General features: G+C 31.8%; 1 protein-coding gene across 2 annotated transcripts in view; it reads left to right on the top strand.

Moving 5' to 3' along the window:
* Positions 1-18431, top strand: part of SPAG16 (sperm associated antigen 16) — a 1016466-nt gene that overhangs the window by 754079 nt on the left and 243956 nt on the right. For both annotated transcript variants that reach the window (XM_078450902.2, XM_078450901.2), the window contains one exon: positions 7470-7596. In XM_078450902.2, coding sequence (XP_078307028.2) covers positions 7470-7596 — 127 coding nt within the window. The remainder of the gene's footprint in view (positions 1-7469; positions 7597-18431) is intronic.

Here is an 18431-nt window from a genome sequence, read left to right as displayed (position 1 = left end):
AGTGTTGGAAGACTGATACAGCTGATTTTATGACTTACTATAAAGCTACAGTAATCAAGCCAGTATAGTCTTGGTGAAAAACTAGACAAATAAATCAATGGAACAGAATAGGAAGCTCAGAAATAGACCACCAGAAATACAGTTAACCAATCTTTGACAAAGAAACAAAGACAAAACAATGGGACAAAGGTAATATTTTCAACAAATGATGCAAGTACAACTGGAAAACAATGAAAAAAAAAAAAAAACGAACGTAGACTTTACACCTTTCACAAAAATTAAGTCAAATGGATCACAGACCTAAATGATAAACTATAAAGCCCCTATAATCATAACTTAGGAAAAAACCCTAATGATCTAGGGTATGGCAGTGCCTTTGTAGATACAACTCCAAAAGCATGATCCATGAAAGAATTAGTTGATAAGCCAGATTTCATTAAGATTAAAAACTTTTGATCTGTGAAAGACAGTGTCAATAAAATGAGATGATAAGCCACATATGGGGAGAAAATATTTGCAAAGAACATCTGATAAAAGACTCCAAAGTATATAAAGAATTCTTAAAACTCAGCAATAAGAAAATAATGAACCTGATTAAAAAAATGGGTGAGAAATCTTAACAGATCCCTCACAAAAGAAGATATACAGATGGCAAATAAGCATATGTAGGGATGCTCCATATCCTATTTCATGAAGGGGATGCAAATTAAAATGATCGATCACTACGTACCAATTAGAGTAGCCAAAATCTGGAACACTTAACAAACCAAATGCTGGTGAGGATGTGGAGCATCAGGAACTCTAATTCTATGCTGTTAGGAATGCCAAATGGTGCAGCCACTTTGGAAAACATTTTGACAGTTTCTTACAAAAGTAAACATACTCTTACCATACTATCCAGCAATGATGTTCCTTGATATTTACCCAAAGGAGATAAAAACTTATGTCTACAAAAAATCCTGCACAGAAATGTTTATAGCAGCTTTATTCATAATTGCCAAAATTTGGAGCAGCCAAGATGTCCTTCAGTAGTTGAATAGATAAATAAATGTGGTACATCCAGATAGTGGAATATTAGTCAGCTATGAAAAATGAACTATTAAGTCATAAGAAGACATGGAGGAAACTTAAATGCATATTACTAAGTGAAAAAACCCAGTCTTAAAAGACTAAATACTGTATGATTCCCATCAAATGACATTCTGGGAAAGGTAAAGTTTTGGAGATAGCATAAAGGTTGGTGATTGCAAGAGGTTGAGTGGATAGTGGTGTGGGAGGGTTGAATGAGCACAGAGAGTATTTAGGGCAATGAAAATATCTCGTATGATACCACAATGATGGATACATTTTATTGTGTGTTTGCCCAGAGCAATAGAATGTACAACACAGAGAGTGAACCATAATATAAATTATGAACTTTGGGTGATTATGATGTGTTAATGTAGGTTCTTCAGTTGTAAGAAATGTACCACTTTGAAAGTGGATGTTGTAAGTGGGGGAGGCTATGTGTGTGAGTTGGAGAGTGTAAATGGAAAAACCTCTGTATCCTCCTCTCAATTTCACTACAAACCTAAAACTGTCCTAAAATAATAAAGATTCAAAAAAAAAAAAATACGTGGCAGATTTTTTTTGATTTATTTAAAAATTTTTTTAATTCTAATTTACTTATTTTTGAGAGAAAGAGAGAGACAGCAGGAGAGGGGCAGAGACAGAGAGACAGAGAGAGAGAGAGAGAGAGAGAGAGAGAGAGAGAGAGAAACCCAAGCAGGCTCCCTGCTGTCAGCACAGAGCACGACGTGGGGCTTGGACCCACCAATTGTGATACCATGACCTGAGCCAAAACCAAGAGTCAGATGCTCACCAACTGAGCCACCAAGGCACCGCCTCAGGGTAGCTTTTCATAAATATATATCTTCACTTAATTATGCATATTTCTTGTATATTTTCAATTAACATAACCACAGTTGAGCATAAAGTTTTTCATGTTTTACATTGTTTCTGTAATTATTATTATTATGGCTTCATAATATTTCATCCAGGGTGTTTATTCTTTCATACTACAGTTATTTATTGAACATTTACTATGTGCTATTAAAGGTCATGGGAATGTACTCCTAAGCCAAAGTACCTTCACTTACAGAATTTACAACGTGCTCATGTGTGCACAGTTGATATATAATCATTCATTTGACTTTTTATTATACTGTATAAACAAGAAACTTTATATATATAGTTGTATATATATATAGTTATATAGATAGCTATAGATGATATAGATATAGATGATATAGATACAGATATATATATCCTGTTATTCAACCTTGAAGAACCTTTGCAGAAAAGAAGTAATGTTATGGGCCTAAACATATTTTCTTACTTACGTGTCATTGTTTTTGTGTAAATTGATTTTCCAAAAGAAAATGAGAAACATAAAGGTATAAAAGTATATATAAAATCTAGTGAGTCGAACCAAGAAACTGCTTAACTGATTCACCAGAGTAAAGATCTAGAGGACAAATTGGACTGTGTTTTCCACAATACATTAAATTTTCTATATCTCCTCCCGACATACAACATAAAGATCAGGCTTTCATATAGAATATTTTATTACTGTGTGACATTTCTTACCCTACCTCAAAAATAGCCTCTTAACCCCAAATGATGTTAATGCCTAAGCTTAGAAAATTGTTTTTGAAAGTTATATGAAGCTATAAAATATCTTTATATTAAGGAACACTATTGGTTTATGAAAATAATTTTTAATAATTCATTTAAATTAGAAATGACTTGATTAGCATCCCGTTTTCTCCTTTCCTCTCTTTGTTTTACAATATATAAATATGCTTGGAACCTCTGTGGAGACAGATAGCACTGCAGTCTGCTTGTCTTCTTGCTGTTGTTGGTGTCGTTTGCATGAAAGTTGCCTCTAGCAGTTTTCTGGATCCACAGCAGCTCAAGATTCATTTCTTCCATATTAGATTATTAGAAGTTTCACTTGTTTCCATTTTACTTATTTATTAATTTATATTTATTTTATAAATATATTTTATATTAGTTAATTATTTAATTATGCAATTAGTAATTAAATTATTTAATTATTATTAATTATAATTATATATATTATTAAATATATTATATATGAAATATATATTTATATTATATTTATATTATATATATTTATATAATATTTATATATTAAATAAAATAAATTAATATATTTATATATAATTTATATAATATATATAATTTATATATAAATATATAAAAATATATAGTATATCAATATATACTGATATCAAATATATATTGATATATAAATAATATATAAATATAATATATAAATATATAGAAATATATAAAAAATTATATATATTTATATAATAAATAAATTAAATAAATTAAATATATAAATATATATTTATATTATATATATTATATATTAAATTATTTATTATTAATTATAATGATATATTATTAAATATATAATTATATATAATTATAATTATATTATTAATTAATTAAATTAATTATTTTATATTAATTATTACTTATAAATAGTGCTACTTTCATTTTCATCTTATTCTTTTCTAATTTTATAATAAATTTCAGAGGTATGAAAAGTTTCAAAAGTGTGAATACTCGTGGTCCTCAATACATATGCTAAATGTTCTCCAGGATGTTTCCAGCAGTCTAGATGAGGCTAGTTTGATTTTATGTTGCTGTACTCTAACTTATAATTAACTATGTCTATACGGCTTTTCTCACTATAAGATCTTTAAGGTGGAGATAGAAAGGCTTTAACAGGGAGTCAGGAGTTGTGACTCTTCGCTTTTACCTCAACTACATGTTTTGTGCACTTTGCTAAATTCTACTTGCTTTATTTAACTATTTGAATCTGTGATCACAGAAACTTTTTTTTTTCTGAGTTTCAGGTCATTTAACATTTCTGTATTTGGGGGAAAAATCCTTTTAAATTACATACAGTCAACATTGATTGCTCTCTATTCCCTTTATATTCATTCATTCAGTGATTTATTCAAGATCACATGCCAAACATGTTGCAGGAATTATGCTAGGTCCTGGGGATTCAGTGTCACAAAAACCGCCTTATCCCTGGATCTGAAGTATTTTTGAGTAACCTCTCCAATATCAGTACCGGTACTGATGACAATCAGAATTCTATTTTAGAAAGGTTCACAAAATCCTTGAGTCTTTACTTTCTTTAAGATTGTCCTACAATTCCACCTCTCTGCAAAAAACTTTTTCTATGTACATGATCTTTCTTTGTTTAGGTTAAGTGCCTAACTATAGCTTCCCTTTGTTTTCTTACCTGACATAAATTCTGGATAAAATGTCTGCTTTGTCCCCCAGGTTGTCAAGTAATCCCTTTCTCACACTTCTCCCTCAAAACACGCTATGCAGTTTGGATTGGCGGTATTTTAGTATATTCTTCTACATCATAGAAGGAGGTTGGCAGATGGGCCTCATTCTCCTGAGATAGGAGGAGGAGGGACATCAGGTCTTAAAGATAATCCCCGAGTTTTGGCTCTGGATTCTCTGCATCTTTTATCTCTTCCTTTTATCTAAGTGATTCAGAGCCATTAGGTTAGAACTAATATTTATCTTTTTTTAATGTTTATTTATTCTTGAGAGAGAGAGAGATCACATGTGTAAGAAAGAGAGGGTGTGGAGGAGGGGGAGAGAGAGAATCCCAAGCAGGCTGTGCACCATCAGAATGGAGCTCTGTGCGAGGCTCAAAGTCACAAAATGTGAGATCGTGGCGGGAGCTAAAATCAGGAGTCGGATGTTTAACCAACTAAGCCATCCACGTACCCCAGAACTAATATTTGTCTTGAGACTGCTAGTGAAGGACTTGGACTAAAATAAAACTTCTAGGTAAGCTCCAAAAATTAAATATTTTTTGAATTCTGCTATGCTCCTGGCATTATGGCAAGCACTGCGTCTGCCTCACTGGCTAATGGAATTATAGCTAAATTTTTCTTTTGCGACCAAGAATCTCTCAGAATCCCTTAGTTATGAAATCTGAACACAAATTTATTTCTGTCACTTAATAAGTCATTACATTTTCTTTTTACTGTAGTGTATACTTTATCCTGACTTCTAAGTGCCTTGGGAAATGTAGAGATTTGCCTAAATGATATTACTAAAAATGGTTTAAATATGTACTATTTATTAATAAATCTTTAGTATAGTACTTGATTCATTAAATGTTTAACAAGTATTGACTCATTATTTTAATATTATCAAACTGTTAAGGACCAATCATTTGGCAACAGTAACAGTTAAATGTAAAAATACTGAGACTATTGAAACTCTCATTTTCATCCCCCAAAATGATGGAAATTTTTTATTTTTAGTGTATTTCCTCACATTTTTATACTTAGTGATACAAACCACACTTTAAGATTTTCTTTAGTTCATACAATCTAGACAAGAAAAGCACAACTCTCTACCCTGCCATTAGTAAGAAGTGCCTCCAAATTAAATTATGATTAAAATTTATCTATTCTGTTCTCACAGTTGAAAAAAAGATTTCATTCTGTCACCTCTGAAAGATATTTGAAAACCCTTATATCTGGAAAGGGTTCTTTCTAATTTCTAGCATTAATATTCCCTGCTAATTCTGAGAACTAATCTTTTCTGAAAATTAAATTCACTGATTGTTCACAATTCCTACAAAATATGTTTACATATTTGAAAACATTCCAAGTTCTCCATGTTCCTTTTAAGTCATAAAAAAGATTAAATATCCCATTTATTAGGCTGGGGACAAAGTTGTATTGCTTTGCTAGTGACAACAGTCATAGAATTTTAAAACTGATGGCATTTGTTACGTTGCTGGTATGTTTAGGGAAAAACAAAGATTCCATTTGGACTGTCATACAAGATGTACATTTTTTCCCCCAGAAAAGATAAAAATCAAGAATAAATGAGAAAAACAATGGTGTGAACTAGTTCAAAATGGTAAGGAGAATTGTACAATACTCAAGTTATTATCTTTAACATTTTAGAATATTAAGGAAAAAGGTGAGAAAATGATTTTTGACTTGACATTAAAAATAACTAAGCTAGAGGGGTGCCTGGGTAGCTCAGTAGGTTGACCATCTGGTTCCTGATTTCGGCTCAGATCATGATCCCAAGGTTGTGGGATCAAGCCCTGGGTGGGGCTCCACACTGAGCATGGAGTCTGTTTAAGATTCTCTCTCTCTTAAAAAAAAAAAAAAAAAAAAAAAGAGAATCTGGAGCTGAAAGGGAAAGTATATATCAAATTCAAAATAGTATAAAGTATAATCACTTATCATAAACATTATGTATGAGGCTGATATGGCCCATAATCTGGGTTCTTTTCAATTGGTCACTGGATACCAAAATTAAATGATGCTATGATGAGAATGAGTAAAGGTTACGAACTGCTGGACAGCAAAGACCCCTGTTACTCATCACTATATCCCAGTATCTGACATGAAGTGTATGCTCAATAAACATCTCTTGAGAAAGGGTGTAGACAGACCTTGAACTTCAAACTGATGTATCCTAGCTGGTACTTCTGTGCTGGGAAAATATCCACTCCTATTTCCATTACACTTGGATCCATTCACCCTGCCTTTTGTTTTCCATCCCCTTTATCCAGTTATTTTCTTCCTTATCCCATTTATGTTACCAAAATAGCCCCAAGTGTTTCTAATAATTTTGTCTCAGAGATCACAATATGTACTGCTTCCTTGCCATCAATTTCACCTGGTCCCAATGCTTCTACGCACCATGATAAAAACCCTTCTTTCCTTGTTTCTATTAGTTTTCTATCTCTGTTTTTATTTTTACCCTATCTGAAGTATAAATCATCAATGCTAACTAATTGCAAGCATATAGACTGAGGTGCACTTTTAGTGCAATATTCTCATATATATAGTTTTTATGTGTAGATAGCACATACCATATACATGACATTTATTTAATTAATATAATTAAATAATCAAAATGATTTCCTGAAAAATCATATTCCAAAATTTACTGTGGGAATTTATATATTTAAATTTTTTTATTAAAATTTTATTATATTTAATACAAAAATATAATGAACACTTTTTAGTTTAGAGGTGTGTATCCTTATGGATTTAATAAAATTATAACACAAATGTTGGGGCTACTGGGTGGCTCAGTTGGTTAAGTGCCCTACTCTTGATTTTGGCTCATGTCATGATCTCACTGTTTATGAATTCAAGCCCTGCATCAAGCTCTGTGGAGGCAGCTTCGGATTCTCTCTCCCCTCTCTCTAAAAATATATAAACTTAGAAAAATAAGACAATCTTCCTTTTTTGATTGTTACTATATATATGTGTGTGGGCGTGTGTGTGTGTGTGTGTGCGCGTGTATGTGTGTGTGTGTAATATATATATGTATGTATGTACATTTCTCTCTCTCTCTCTTTTTTTTTTTTTACTTTAAAGGGTCATATGATAGCATCCTGTGATGCCTGTGGAGTAATAAAACTGTGGGACTTTCGGAAGCTCTTACCAATTGTATCCATTGATGTAGGTCCAAGTCCTGGCAATGAGGTGAACTTTGATTCATCAGGTAGGATCTTTTTTGTTTACCATTTGTGACCAAGCTAACAACTTCAGCATTGGTTCTGAAACTATTTTCTGTTTCCACCTGACTTTTATTATGTTTCCTCTTATGTAAATTTTTGTTCTTAATATTGTATGAGAATATATTTTATGTGTATTATCATATAACATCATAAAAGTATTGTATTTATCATAAATATAAAGGAAGAAATAATAGAGGAGATAAGTATGTACTAATATAGATAACAGAAGTTCCTAACAGTGTCATGAAAAATTTGGAGTCCAGATCCTTTAGAATCACCATCCAAGGTAAGTAATTGGGTTTTTTGAAGGTAAAATGGCTAAGCATAGAGAAGAACAAAAGTTTAGCAAAACTGAATTTAAAACATGTTTAATGGAATATTTCTGTCTTATAATTAATAAATTACCCTATATTCTCTTAATGTTATAATTAATTTGAAATGTACATGTGTTTTATTGTTGCATTTATGTGTGACAATACATATTATAAATGATAATAATTGTAATATTATTATTTGATTGTGTTCAGCATTTTTTCTGCAATAATACAAACACTGTCATTCAGATAAAATATTTTACACTTGCTGCTGATGAATCGTGTATCAACTAATGTTAAAAATCACACAATATTTCCAGTTATCTATTTAAAAGATTAAAATTATAGTTTCATTTGTATCTTTAATGATAGCTTATACTAAATAATGTGTATCTATTATTAGATAACATAACATTCCTCTGCTAGTATGATACATGTTTTAAGCTTTTTAAAATTTTGTGAGTTTTTAAAATCTTTGATATTTATTTGTAGTAGATCACAGTTATAGAGATGGTAATTTTAGAGAAGAAATAAAGATAGAATATGTATGGGAAATAATAATGTTTTATTTTAAAATAGTGCATACTAATTCTGTAGTCCAGAAAGTATGTAGATACTAGAAGCAACCTAGAGCCATAAGACAATTGTGTGTTTCATAAGACTGGTTTTATGATATTGCCATTACATATCTAAATCTTAGAATTCAGTAAGTTTGTCTTAACAAACTTTAGATTGTGTTCCCATTACAGATTGGCATATGAACCATATTAACAATGTTTTTTAAAAATGTTTTTAGTAATGTTCTTGACATTAAGCCATTTAATTTAAAAAAGAAAACATTGTTTAGAGTAAAACATCCCAACTATGAGAATTTTATTTTATAATGTGAAGGCCTACTAAGATTTCAAATTGTATTTTTCACTATACAGAGTCTGCATTGACATCATAGGTCTAAAGGAACTTTAACTTAGTTTTAATAAACATTTTTATATCCTTAAACAACTTTTTATTGTTTCAAGCAAGAATCTAAGGATTCATGTCCTTGAATTTTGAATTCTGAAATCTCAAATCTTTTAGCTGTATTTGCTAATAATAGAAGGTAAAGGGTATTTTGAAATGCTACACAACTAATAAGAGATATGGATTTTATTGTCAATGTTAAATATGTTTCTATTTGTTTTCTACTGTCCTTGTCATCAACTCAAATCTCTTTTCTATGCATAGTCATGCAGAACTGATTTAAATAAACGTCAGTACCTGTCTTACTTTCTTACAAGTCAATATCATCTTAAAGTGCTTGCTACAACAAACCTAGTTTTTCTCTCCATGATTGCTATACTCTTGATTATAAACTAAAATTAAGAAAAGCATAAGAATCAAGGGCAATACAATGAGAAACATAAAAGACAAAAAAGTGTAAAGTAGGGACCCTGTTAATGAAAACACTTCATCAGTTTGAAGGAATATATTTTCAACCTGACCTTCCCATCCCTTTGACCATTTCTTCAAGGAACATACTATAATTAATTTTAGTTCTCTGTGTTTGAGAAATTAGCATCATAAGCCTTTTTCTCATTGAATAATGGGATATTTGTGCTTCTGTAGAAGAGAAGTCTTCAGTGATTCTTCATTTAAAAAGGTTAAAATATATCAAAAAATGAAAGAACTGGGGAGAACAAACAAAGCTCTCAGTCTAATGAGGCTCTGAACAGAGAGGTGAAAATCACAAAGTAAAACAGAAATTATGTTCATATCAAGAGAGGAAAGCAGAGTAAAGTCAAGAGCAAAACAAATCAAAATAAGGACAGGGACACATGGATATCTTCTAATATGGATCTATTCAGGAAAAGATTATTTAAATTAAAAGTATAATAAACGTATATCGTGAAAATATTTGGACTATGAGGATAAAATCAAATGTAACTTAATAAGCTCACAATATACATTAATTTGACTTATTATGCCTAGCAGTTAGCAAATAAAAGCATTTTTGATAATTATTTTCCACAAAAAGATAAAAAGAGGATATTGAGACTATTGAAAACAATAAACATAGGGTTCACATTAGTTAAGTTGTGCCAAATCGAGTTTTTAGGTCAAAATTATGTGACAGAATTAAATCATGCAGTTATATATGTTTAGGACTCAACTAGTGTGAGACAGGCTCTTGCCTCTATCTAAGCTATGTCCCTGGACTTAAGGAAAAGATATTGAAAACATACATGTAATGTCATAATAAATGTAGAAATATCGATAACATTCTAAGATATTTAGTTGTTAGATATTCTAAATAATCATCATATAAACAAAAATTTCAAATCATATTTCTTGTCTCTGGATCAGTTTAATTGAAGAGCATCTTGAGATTATGAGGTGTGCTGTTTAAAAAGATGTTCCCAAATACAATGACTTATCTTTATAAATAAGGAATTTCTTGTCACTGCAAATCCAACATAGTATAGAAATAAATGGGATTAGAGGTCATTGAAAGGCTGAAACTGTTGTCCATAATGTTTGATTTCAAATTTTTAGGCATATCAAAATTGCCTCATTATTTATTAACCTCATAAGTAAATATTTTCATTTTGAATTTATAAAAGTATGTATAAATATATATAATTAAATAGTTCTTGATCTGTTTTGAAACTGAGATTCCTCCTAGTGTATCATTTTAAAAATATATCATTGGTAAAAATTTTGAAAACCAATCATGTAGGAAAAGAGCATAGACTATAATTCAGATCCTTAGTTCTTCACCACTTTTTAGGCATTAAGTAAATTTAAATTCCTTGAATGTAGTGTCCTCATAGAAATAATGGAAGAAATAATTATCTTACAATGTTCTAATGTGTTTCAAAGGGATGATGTATAGTCTATAATGAGGAAATCCTAGTACAGTCACCTACCATGTTTCATCTTAGCTGGAAGGGATCTTATAAGTCATCCCATTCATATTAGGGGTGAGAAAAACGTATGAATATATCAGTGTGCAAGTAAGATGCTCAAGGCTGTGTGCTACTATAGGTGATTTCTAGTCAAAGTATAAACACTAATAAATAAATTTTAAAAGAAACAAGGGTCAAAACCTCCTTTTCATGTAATATTAAAAATAACTAAATGTTTAAGAAGTGAAGTTATATAAAATATTATATATATAATTAAAATAAAAAGATTTAAAGGTGCATGAATCATCATCTAGAATTTAGCTTCTCTGTTGTTGTAGAAAACTAGTTTCTCACACATTTAAAAGAGGAGTTATATGTGGTATAGTATTATTTACTTAATGTTTTACTTGCAAATACATTGCTTGTGATATGCACAGATTATCTGTGTATATATACCTACGTATTATATGCGTATTAGTATTTGTAAAGGGATAAGTGTTCCTTTCTCATTAAACTGAGAGCATCCTGGTAATATAATGCTACATATTTTTGTGAATATTCACTATCTAAATAATCTCTCTCACTTGGCACATTCAAATGCCATATATTTTACCATAAAAAATTTATTACTATTTCAGAAAATGTTAAATGAATTTGCATAGTGAAAGTAATAAAAACTAACTGTAAGAGTTTATACATAAACTTGTCCACATCTCTCATTTCATCATGTTTTTATGTAGTGTAGCAATATTTGTCCCTCCTTTGTAAAAGATAATTCTGGTATATTTGCAAAAGAGTCACATCCCTAGAAAAAGCAGGAGCTGAAGTTTAAGCCAGCTGGGGACTTTCCAGTAGGAAGCTTATCAGTATCAGATCATCAAAATGGGCAAGACTTCTCCTCATTTGGAGGCAATCCTAATATTCTCCATAAGCAGAACCACAAATAAATGCTAAAATAGAAAAAATGACCCCATTGGAAAACATAAAAAGCATGAGATCCCTCTGAAATTATTCAAACATAATAAAATAACCCCCAAAATCTTTGTTTCACATTGGATTTATCGGTTTCTTTCCATAAAAGCTACAGTTCATTGTTTTGTATTTAAAAGACAGATTGTGGTTAATTTCTTTTTATGGAAGCAGTGTAGCCTAGTGGAGAAAGCACTCACTTAGAAGTTAGAAGCCCTGGTTTTGAATTTTGTCTCCACTCCTTTCTAGCCAAATGGTCTTGGTGAAATTTCTAAATATTTCTGAGCCTCAGTTTCCTTGTATGTAAAATATTAAAAACCTATTGAGACTTCCACTTCCAGCCAAGATGGAATAACAAGACCAGATTTACCATACCACCTGAAACAACTAAGAAAAAACAAAATATATGAAACTGGTTTTCAGACATGGAATACTGGGCAATGAAAGACAAGAACACCTGAGAGATGGAAAGTAAATGAGATGAGCCCTATGCCTGCCGTAGAATACTCAAGGACAGATGGAAACCAAAGAGAAAACTGGCAGTCTTTCAGAAATGAGGAGAAAGAGTGGGCAGTCCAGGGAGACCACACCAGTTAGAATCTGCAGCACAGAAAGAAGGGTCTTCGAGATTTGCAGAAGATCCCCTCCTGTCTTTAGCTAAATAAGGATCAATACTTGACAGACTAAGTGAAAATCTCTCTGAACACTGAACAGGAAAAATACAGAGATCACCCAGCCTAAGAATAGTTGTATATCCACCAATCAGATTGGAAAAACCTTGAAGTTCAGAAGAACACTAGGTAGAGCAGAGATTGGCAAACTACTGTTCATGGGCCAGCTTGGCCTGTATTTATATATAGTTTTAATGGAACACAGCCACAGCCATTTAGTTACATATTTTCTAAGGCTGATTTCACACTATAAGAGCAGAGTTGAGTATTTGCAACAGAGACCATATGGCCTAGGAAGCCTAAAATATTTAATATACGGCCCTTTACAGAGAAAACTGCCTTAGTAGAGTGCTTAGAAGGGTATCACCTCAGTTGTGAGGCAAGATAAGCCCACACCTCCAGATCAAGTCCCTTCACCAATGTTTTTGAACCACCTGAGTTGGCTCACCTGTTTAGTCTTCTAGAGTCTAAAGACCTGTTTAGTCTTCTCTAAATTCAATGAAATTGTTGTAGCTGCCACTTTTTTTTCCAGGTGAGGAAGCTGGGACATAAAGAAGTTAAGAACAAGCCCAGTGACACCTAGCTGATCAAATAGAGTCAGATTTCAAATCTGGCAGGTCTGATTCCAGGAACTAAAACTTAAACTTTATATTATTCTGCCTCTCACTTTACTAACAGTATTTGGTTTCATACTGATATACGATATTGTTAGAGAAATGATTCATTTGCTATGGACAGTGAAATAATTCCACTAATGACCACTTGGCAGTGTTTGGCTCAAAGCTGACTAAGACATAGAATCTTGTCACCAGTTGTCAATTTGTGGTCTCTGAAAGAAACAACAACAACAAAGGGAATCTCCCCAAAAAAATAACCTAGTGTTAATAACCTAATAATCTGCCAGGTTTCTGATGTGTCTTATGCACAAGAGAGTATTTTAGGTGCCTGTATCTTCCTAATGGGATTCAGAACTCCAACCCCACACTTCAATATTAACTCTTTTCGGAGTAATCAGGCAGGGCTGGATTATGTGAGCACTTGCAGGGCCTCTCTTTCTGCCATTTATTTAAATCCTGGACTGATTAAAAACTGAAATAAGAATGGAAGAAACCAAGCTAACTTAATCTCTAAGGCATAAGTTAACCTAAGTTGCTCTTCCTAAGAGGAAGCCCATTCTACCATGTCAATTTCCCGCAGAAGGAAAGCCACAAGGAAAGAGGATAAACTATGAGAGAAGAAGTGACCAGATGACTCTACTCAATTATTTATAATCCCATTATTTCCTTCCCTGTTTGCGTGGCTCTGTTGTGTATACAAACCTATTTTGCGCATAAGTAGAATATGGGCTTCTCTGAAGGAAAAAGGAACTGGAAGAACTGAAGGAAATCAGATTGTGTATATCCCTTGAGACCCAAGTGTATGATTAATGCCTGGAATGAAGCATAGTATGCTGTAGGAACTGAACAAGGTGCTTTCTCTTTTAACCATCACAACACTCTGAGTTTGGTTCCATTTCTCCCATTTTAAAGGGTTTTGAGAGCTTTAATTAAGCATGCATATTAATAACTACACATGTTGGTACAGTCCTGTGAGAGCCTGAATTTCATTTCATTTAATTTTTAGCTCTAGGAGATTGTAAATAAAAATTTTAGAGATTCATAGAGACTGGTTACAGTTCATCTGCAGAAAAAAACAACCTATTTTTTCTCTTTGTTTTTTTTCATCCAATGTCCTATGTTAGAAGCAATTTTATTTACCCTAGAGCAAGTATGGAAAATAACATGCTGATAATAGTGGGAATTCCTTGAAAACTCTAATTAAAGTCATCTTGACCAAAGATACATTTATTCAGGGAGAACATTCATAGTTGTACAAAGTGTTATAGTCATGAACTGTTCTGATTAGTCTACCATCCATTCTGACCAGCTGATGGCAATGCCATAGCAGTTGCTAAGTACTAGATTATCATCCCCAAAATGGATCATAAATTCTAAGATAAAATTAGCATTTGAATTACATAAATTATGAAAGATTAATATAAATAAAACTTAGTGGCTTTTTCAAAGTATAGTAGAATTTATACATGTTACAAAGTCTTTTTCTTTCAGATATTATGTTTGGAAGGTTGTATTCTTAATCTAATGACAACATCATTGCACAAATTATGAAGACTCCCTTATGGAATTGTGTTCATAGTTTAAAAAATAATGCTTTCATATCACCAGTACTCACAGATACTTGAATTAGGATTGATTTTTAGAAAAGTCTAGAAATTATTGCCATCTTATAAATCAGAAAAGACCATTTGAGTCAAGCCCAACCCAAGATGAGGCTCTAAAAAGTTATATTCATCTATGATTTGTAACATGAAATTGAACAGGACACTTAATCTTTGTTGACCTCAACTTTATTATCTCTAAAATGAAAGTTTTGGATAGGTGACTTAATCAACTAGGTTTACAACCTGAGTTTCACATTGTATCTCCCTGTGTTCATTAGGACATGGTGTTCTGAGGTAAAAATATATTCTAAAATAAAACTTAAATGCTTTTTATATTACTTACAACTTGAAAATAAAATATCAAAATGTAAGTGAAACACTTCACTCTCCCTTGATCCAAAAAGGAGATACACTCTATTATAAACATCAAGTTTATTTAAAAATTGGGCCTCACATTTAAACGATAATAGTATTGTTCAGCAATACAAAACTTTTATTCTTGCACACCCAACAACACATTCAGTCTCTGAACCAACAAGAATTTTGGCCAAAAAAAAAAACATAAGTCCCAACATTTTAATAAATTATGGCTTGATCAAACTCTTCTTATAGGACTATATAAGATAGTAAGAATCTGTCTCTTTCTGGTTAAATCAGACCAAGACATAACTTATTAATCTTACAAATTGCAGCATTATACAAGTATAATCAGCAATTGCAATTGCCTGGGTAATACAAAGAAATCACATATGTGTTGTTAATTTCTTAATTTTCTGCAATATTTTTTAAGTAAGTATTTTAATAATTATTGTTTAGCTCTCTGGTTGTAGTTGTACTACATAGAAGTATAAATGTAACATTATCAGCATGTCAAAAAGGCATTTGGAAATGATTTCATTATGTGTCCTTGGAAATTGTTACAAAGCTTACATATGTAATTATATACGATTATATACAAACAATTTAAATCTGGCAAATGTCCAAATAATGACAAATGCTAAATTAGTGTCATCATATTTAATGAAGATTTGTTTTGTAGTATTAATGTAAGAAACGTTTTTTTTCAAATGCATTTACAGTAGTTATATACATATTATAGTTAATGTGCTAATGCCAAATTATTTTCAACACATTTAAGAAATCAAAAAGATTTGTATCCGTGTAGCAAGTATGAGAAATTAGTTGCATGAATAAGTGTATCTTAATATCATCTAGGCAGTAATATATCCCAATGCATATAAATACCTATACTTATATGTTTGCAGATGTAATAAAAATTACATGTATGTGCTAGCATAGATCATTTTAAAGTATGACTAATGACATTTTATGCATATATTAGTCAAGAAAAATGTATTTGTATAAAGAAATGAAGCATAATTAGACCTTTGAATTTTTCAGAGGTACGAAGTTATAGTATCATGAGGAATGTGTTAATTTAATAGCATATAATAGTTATCAGATTTAAAATTAAACAGTTAAAATTTTCAATCTACACACACTTCATGACCTAAAGTCATATAGCCCAAGACTTTGTCTTCTTTTTAATAGATGGTGTATACAAAACTGAATAGATAATCATCTTTAATTTGCCAAGCTGGCACTTTTTAATAGGATAATCCTTAAGAGAAGTTGCAGTTCAACAGATGTGCAAATCAACCCAGAACAAATAGCATGCTACTCTTGTAGATGGAGCTGCACAGTTGGTACTTGTGATAACTCGCAGTTATATTTATCTAAAATTGAATTTTGAACAATATTCAAATATGATTTACTCAAATCTGATTGAGCCTAGAAGTATCTTTTCTCACTTGTAATATAAGAGGTCTATAAATAAAAATTGTTTAAATTCATCATCATGCAACATCCTTTACCATGTACTTTTCCACCAAAAGAAAAAAAAAAACATTGAAAAGAAGACATAGCGTCATATTGGTATTAACAAAATCAACACTCTGTTGATGTTTTGAAATAATGAGTTTGATAAACACCTTGTAATAATAGATCAGCATTTCAGGCCATGTCTTCTTTATCCAAGAATTTTACTATTCTTTATCTTGTATTTTTGTTGGTCTAATGTTAGAAATTATGCAATGTAGTTGACAAGTATTTCATGTAAGCCTACTATCTGCCAGGCACTGTTCCAAATTCTGGGAAAGACATAGGTGAGATTATGTCTACAAAGTCAACTGAAGCCATAGACATGAATCTGCAGGTCATAACTGGGAGTGTTGAAAACAAAGTCACACTGTTCTTCATAAAATAAACTATACATGCCATTATTTGCAAAGAATAGCATCCTGTAGCTGTGTATGGAACTGTAGAAAAAAGATGGGTACTCTTATAATGTTAACCATATAATCACCCATTTCTGTTCTCATGGACTTGGTTTAATTTGGAGTATTGATTACTGCTGCTTTCTTATGTTATCCTTTCATTATGCCTCCCATAATGTTTGATTTGTTCCTTCATTCATACTGCATTAGGATCCATTTACCCTTATCAGAATTTAGTTATGACAATGGATACTTCTGCTGCTTCTGTCTTCCTTCCTTTTTTGCCTGTGTCTTTTTTTTTCTTTCTCTTGTTTATCTCCCTTCTCTTCATTCATTTTCTCCCCTCTCTTCTTTATCTTCCTCTTCCTCATGTACAGAGAGCAGACTTAATCAGACTTTTCAGTATAAAATAGACAATTATCAGATTCCATTATTTTCTCCTTTCATGTCCCATCCTTACTTCATTCTCCCCCACCGGTTCCATGGAATATTTTAAATGTCTGATATGTTCCCTGAGATTTCTAGGTATCTTTGAAGAATATATGGAATTATTTTGTGTATGTACATATCTAAGGCTTCTAAAAACTATATTTTGTCATACATTGCATTTGGTTTCTTGCTTTTTTATTAAATACTGTGTTTTTAAGTTTTATTCATATTAATATATGCCTATCAGGTCTACTGGATAGTATTCTATTTTATTCACCTTATTATTTTATTCATCCATTGTATTAGTGATGGGCACCTAAGTTCCCCATAAGACCCTGCTACTTCAAGTTATGCTGTACTAAATATCCTCATACATATACTGGTGGCAGGCTTCTGAGAGTTTCTCTGCAGAGGACTTGCTATGCCACAGAGAGTACATTAATTTCCCTAAGCACTGTCACACTGCTTTTCAGAATCACTACACTAGTTTACGGTCCTTCAAGAATTCTCATCATCAACATTTAGTAGTATTATGGACTGAATTGTGTCCCTCCCCAAATCCATATGTTGAAGTCCTAACCACTCATGTGACTGTATTTGGAGGCAGGGCTTTTAGGAGGTTAGTTGAGGTTAAATGAAGTTATAAGATTGGTGCCATAATCCAATAGAATTGGTGGTGTTATAAGAAGAGGCATGCACATGTATAAGGAAGGGCTATGTGAGCGCTCAGGAAGAAAGCATATGAAAGCCAGGAAGAAAGCTTTCACTGGAACCTGACCATGCTAGTACCCTGATCTTGGCTTTCCAGCCTCCAGAACTGTGAGAAAATAAATTTTTGTTGTTAAACTGCCCAGTCTGTGATATTTTGTTATTATGGCCCAAACAGACTAAGACAAGAAGTAATTGATTTTCTAAATCTTCCAGTATAGTGGGTACTGTACACATTGCATATGCCTAATTACTAGTGATACTGAGCATCTTTTTATAACACTTTTCAGTCTTTCAGGTTTCCTTATCTGTGAATTAATTGCCTTTGCCCATTTCTTCTATTGGG

The sequence above is a fragment of the Panthera onca genome, chromosome C1 (genome assembly GCF_046562875.1).
Source record: "Panthera onca isolate mPanOnc1 chromosome C1, mPanOnc1 haplotype 2, whole genome shotgun sequence".
In the NCBI taxonomy this organism is placed as follows: Eukaryota; Metazoa; Chordata; class Mammalia; order Carnivora; family Felidae; genus Panthera; species Panthera onca.
The sequence above is the reverse complement of the archived record's forward strand: the minus strand, read 5'-3'. Positions and strand labels throughout refer to the sequence as shown.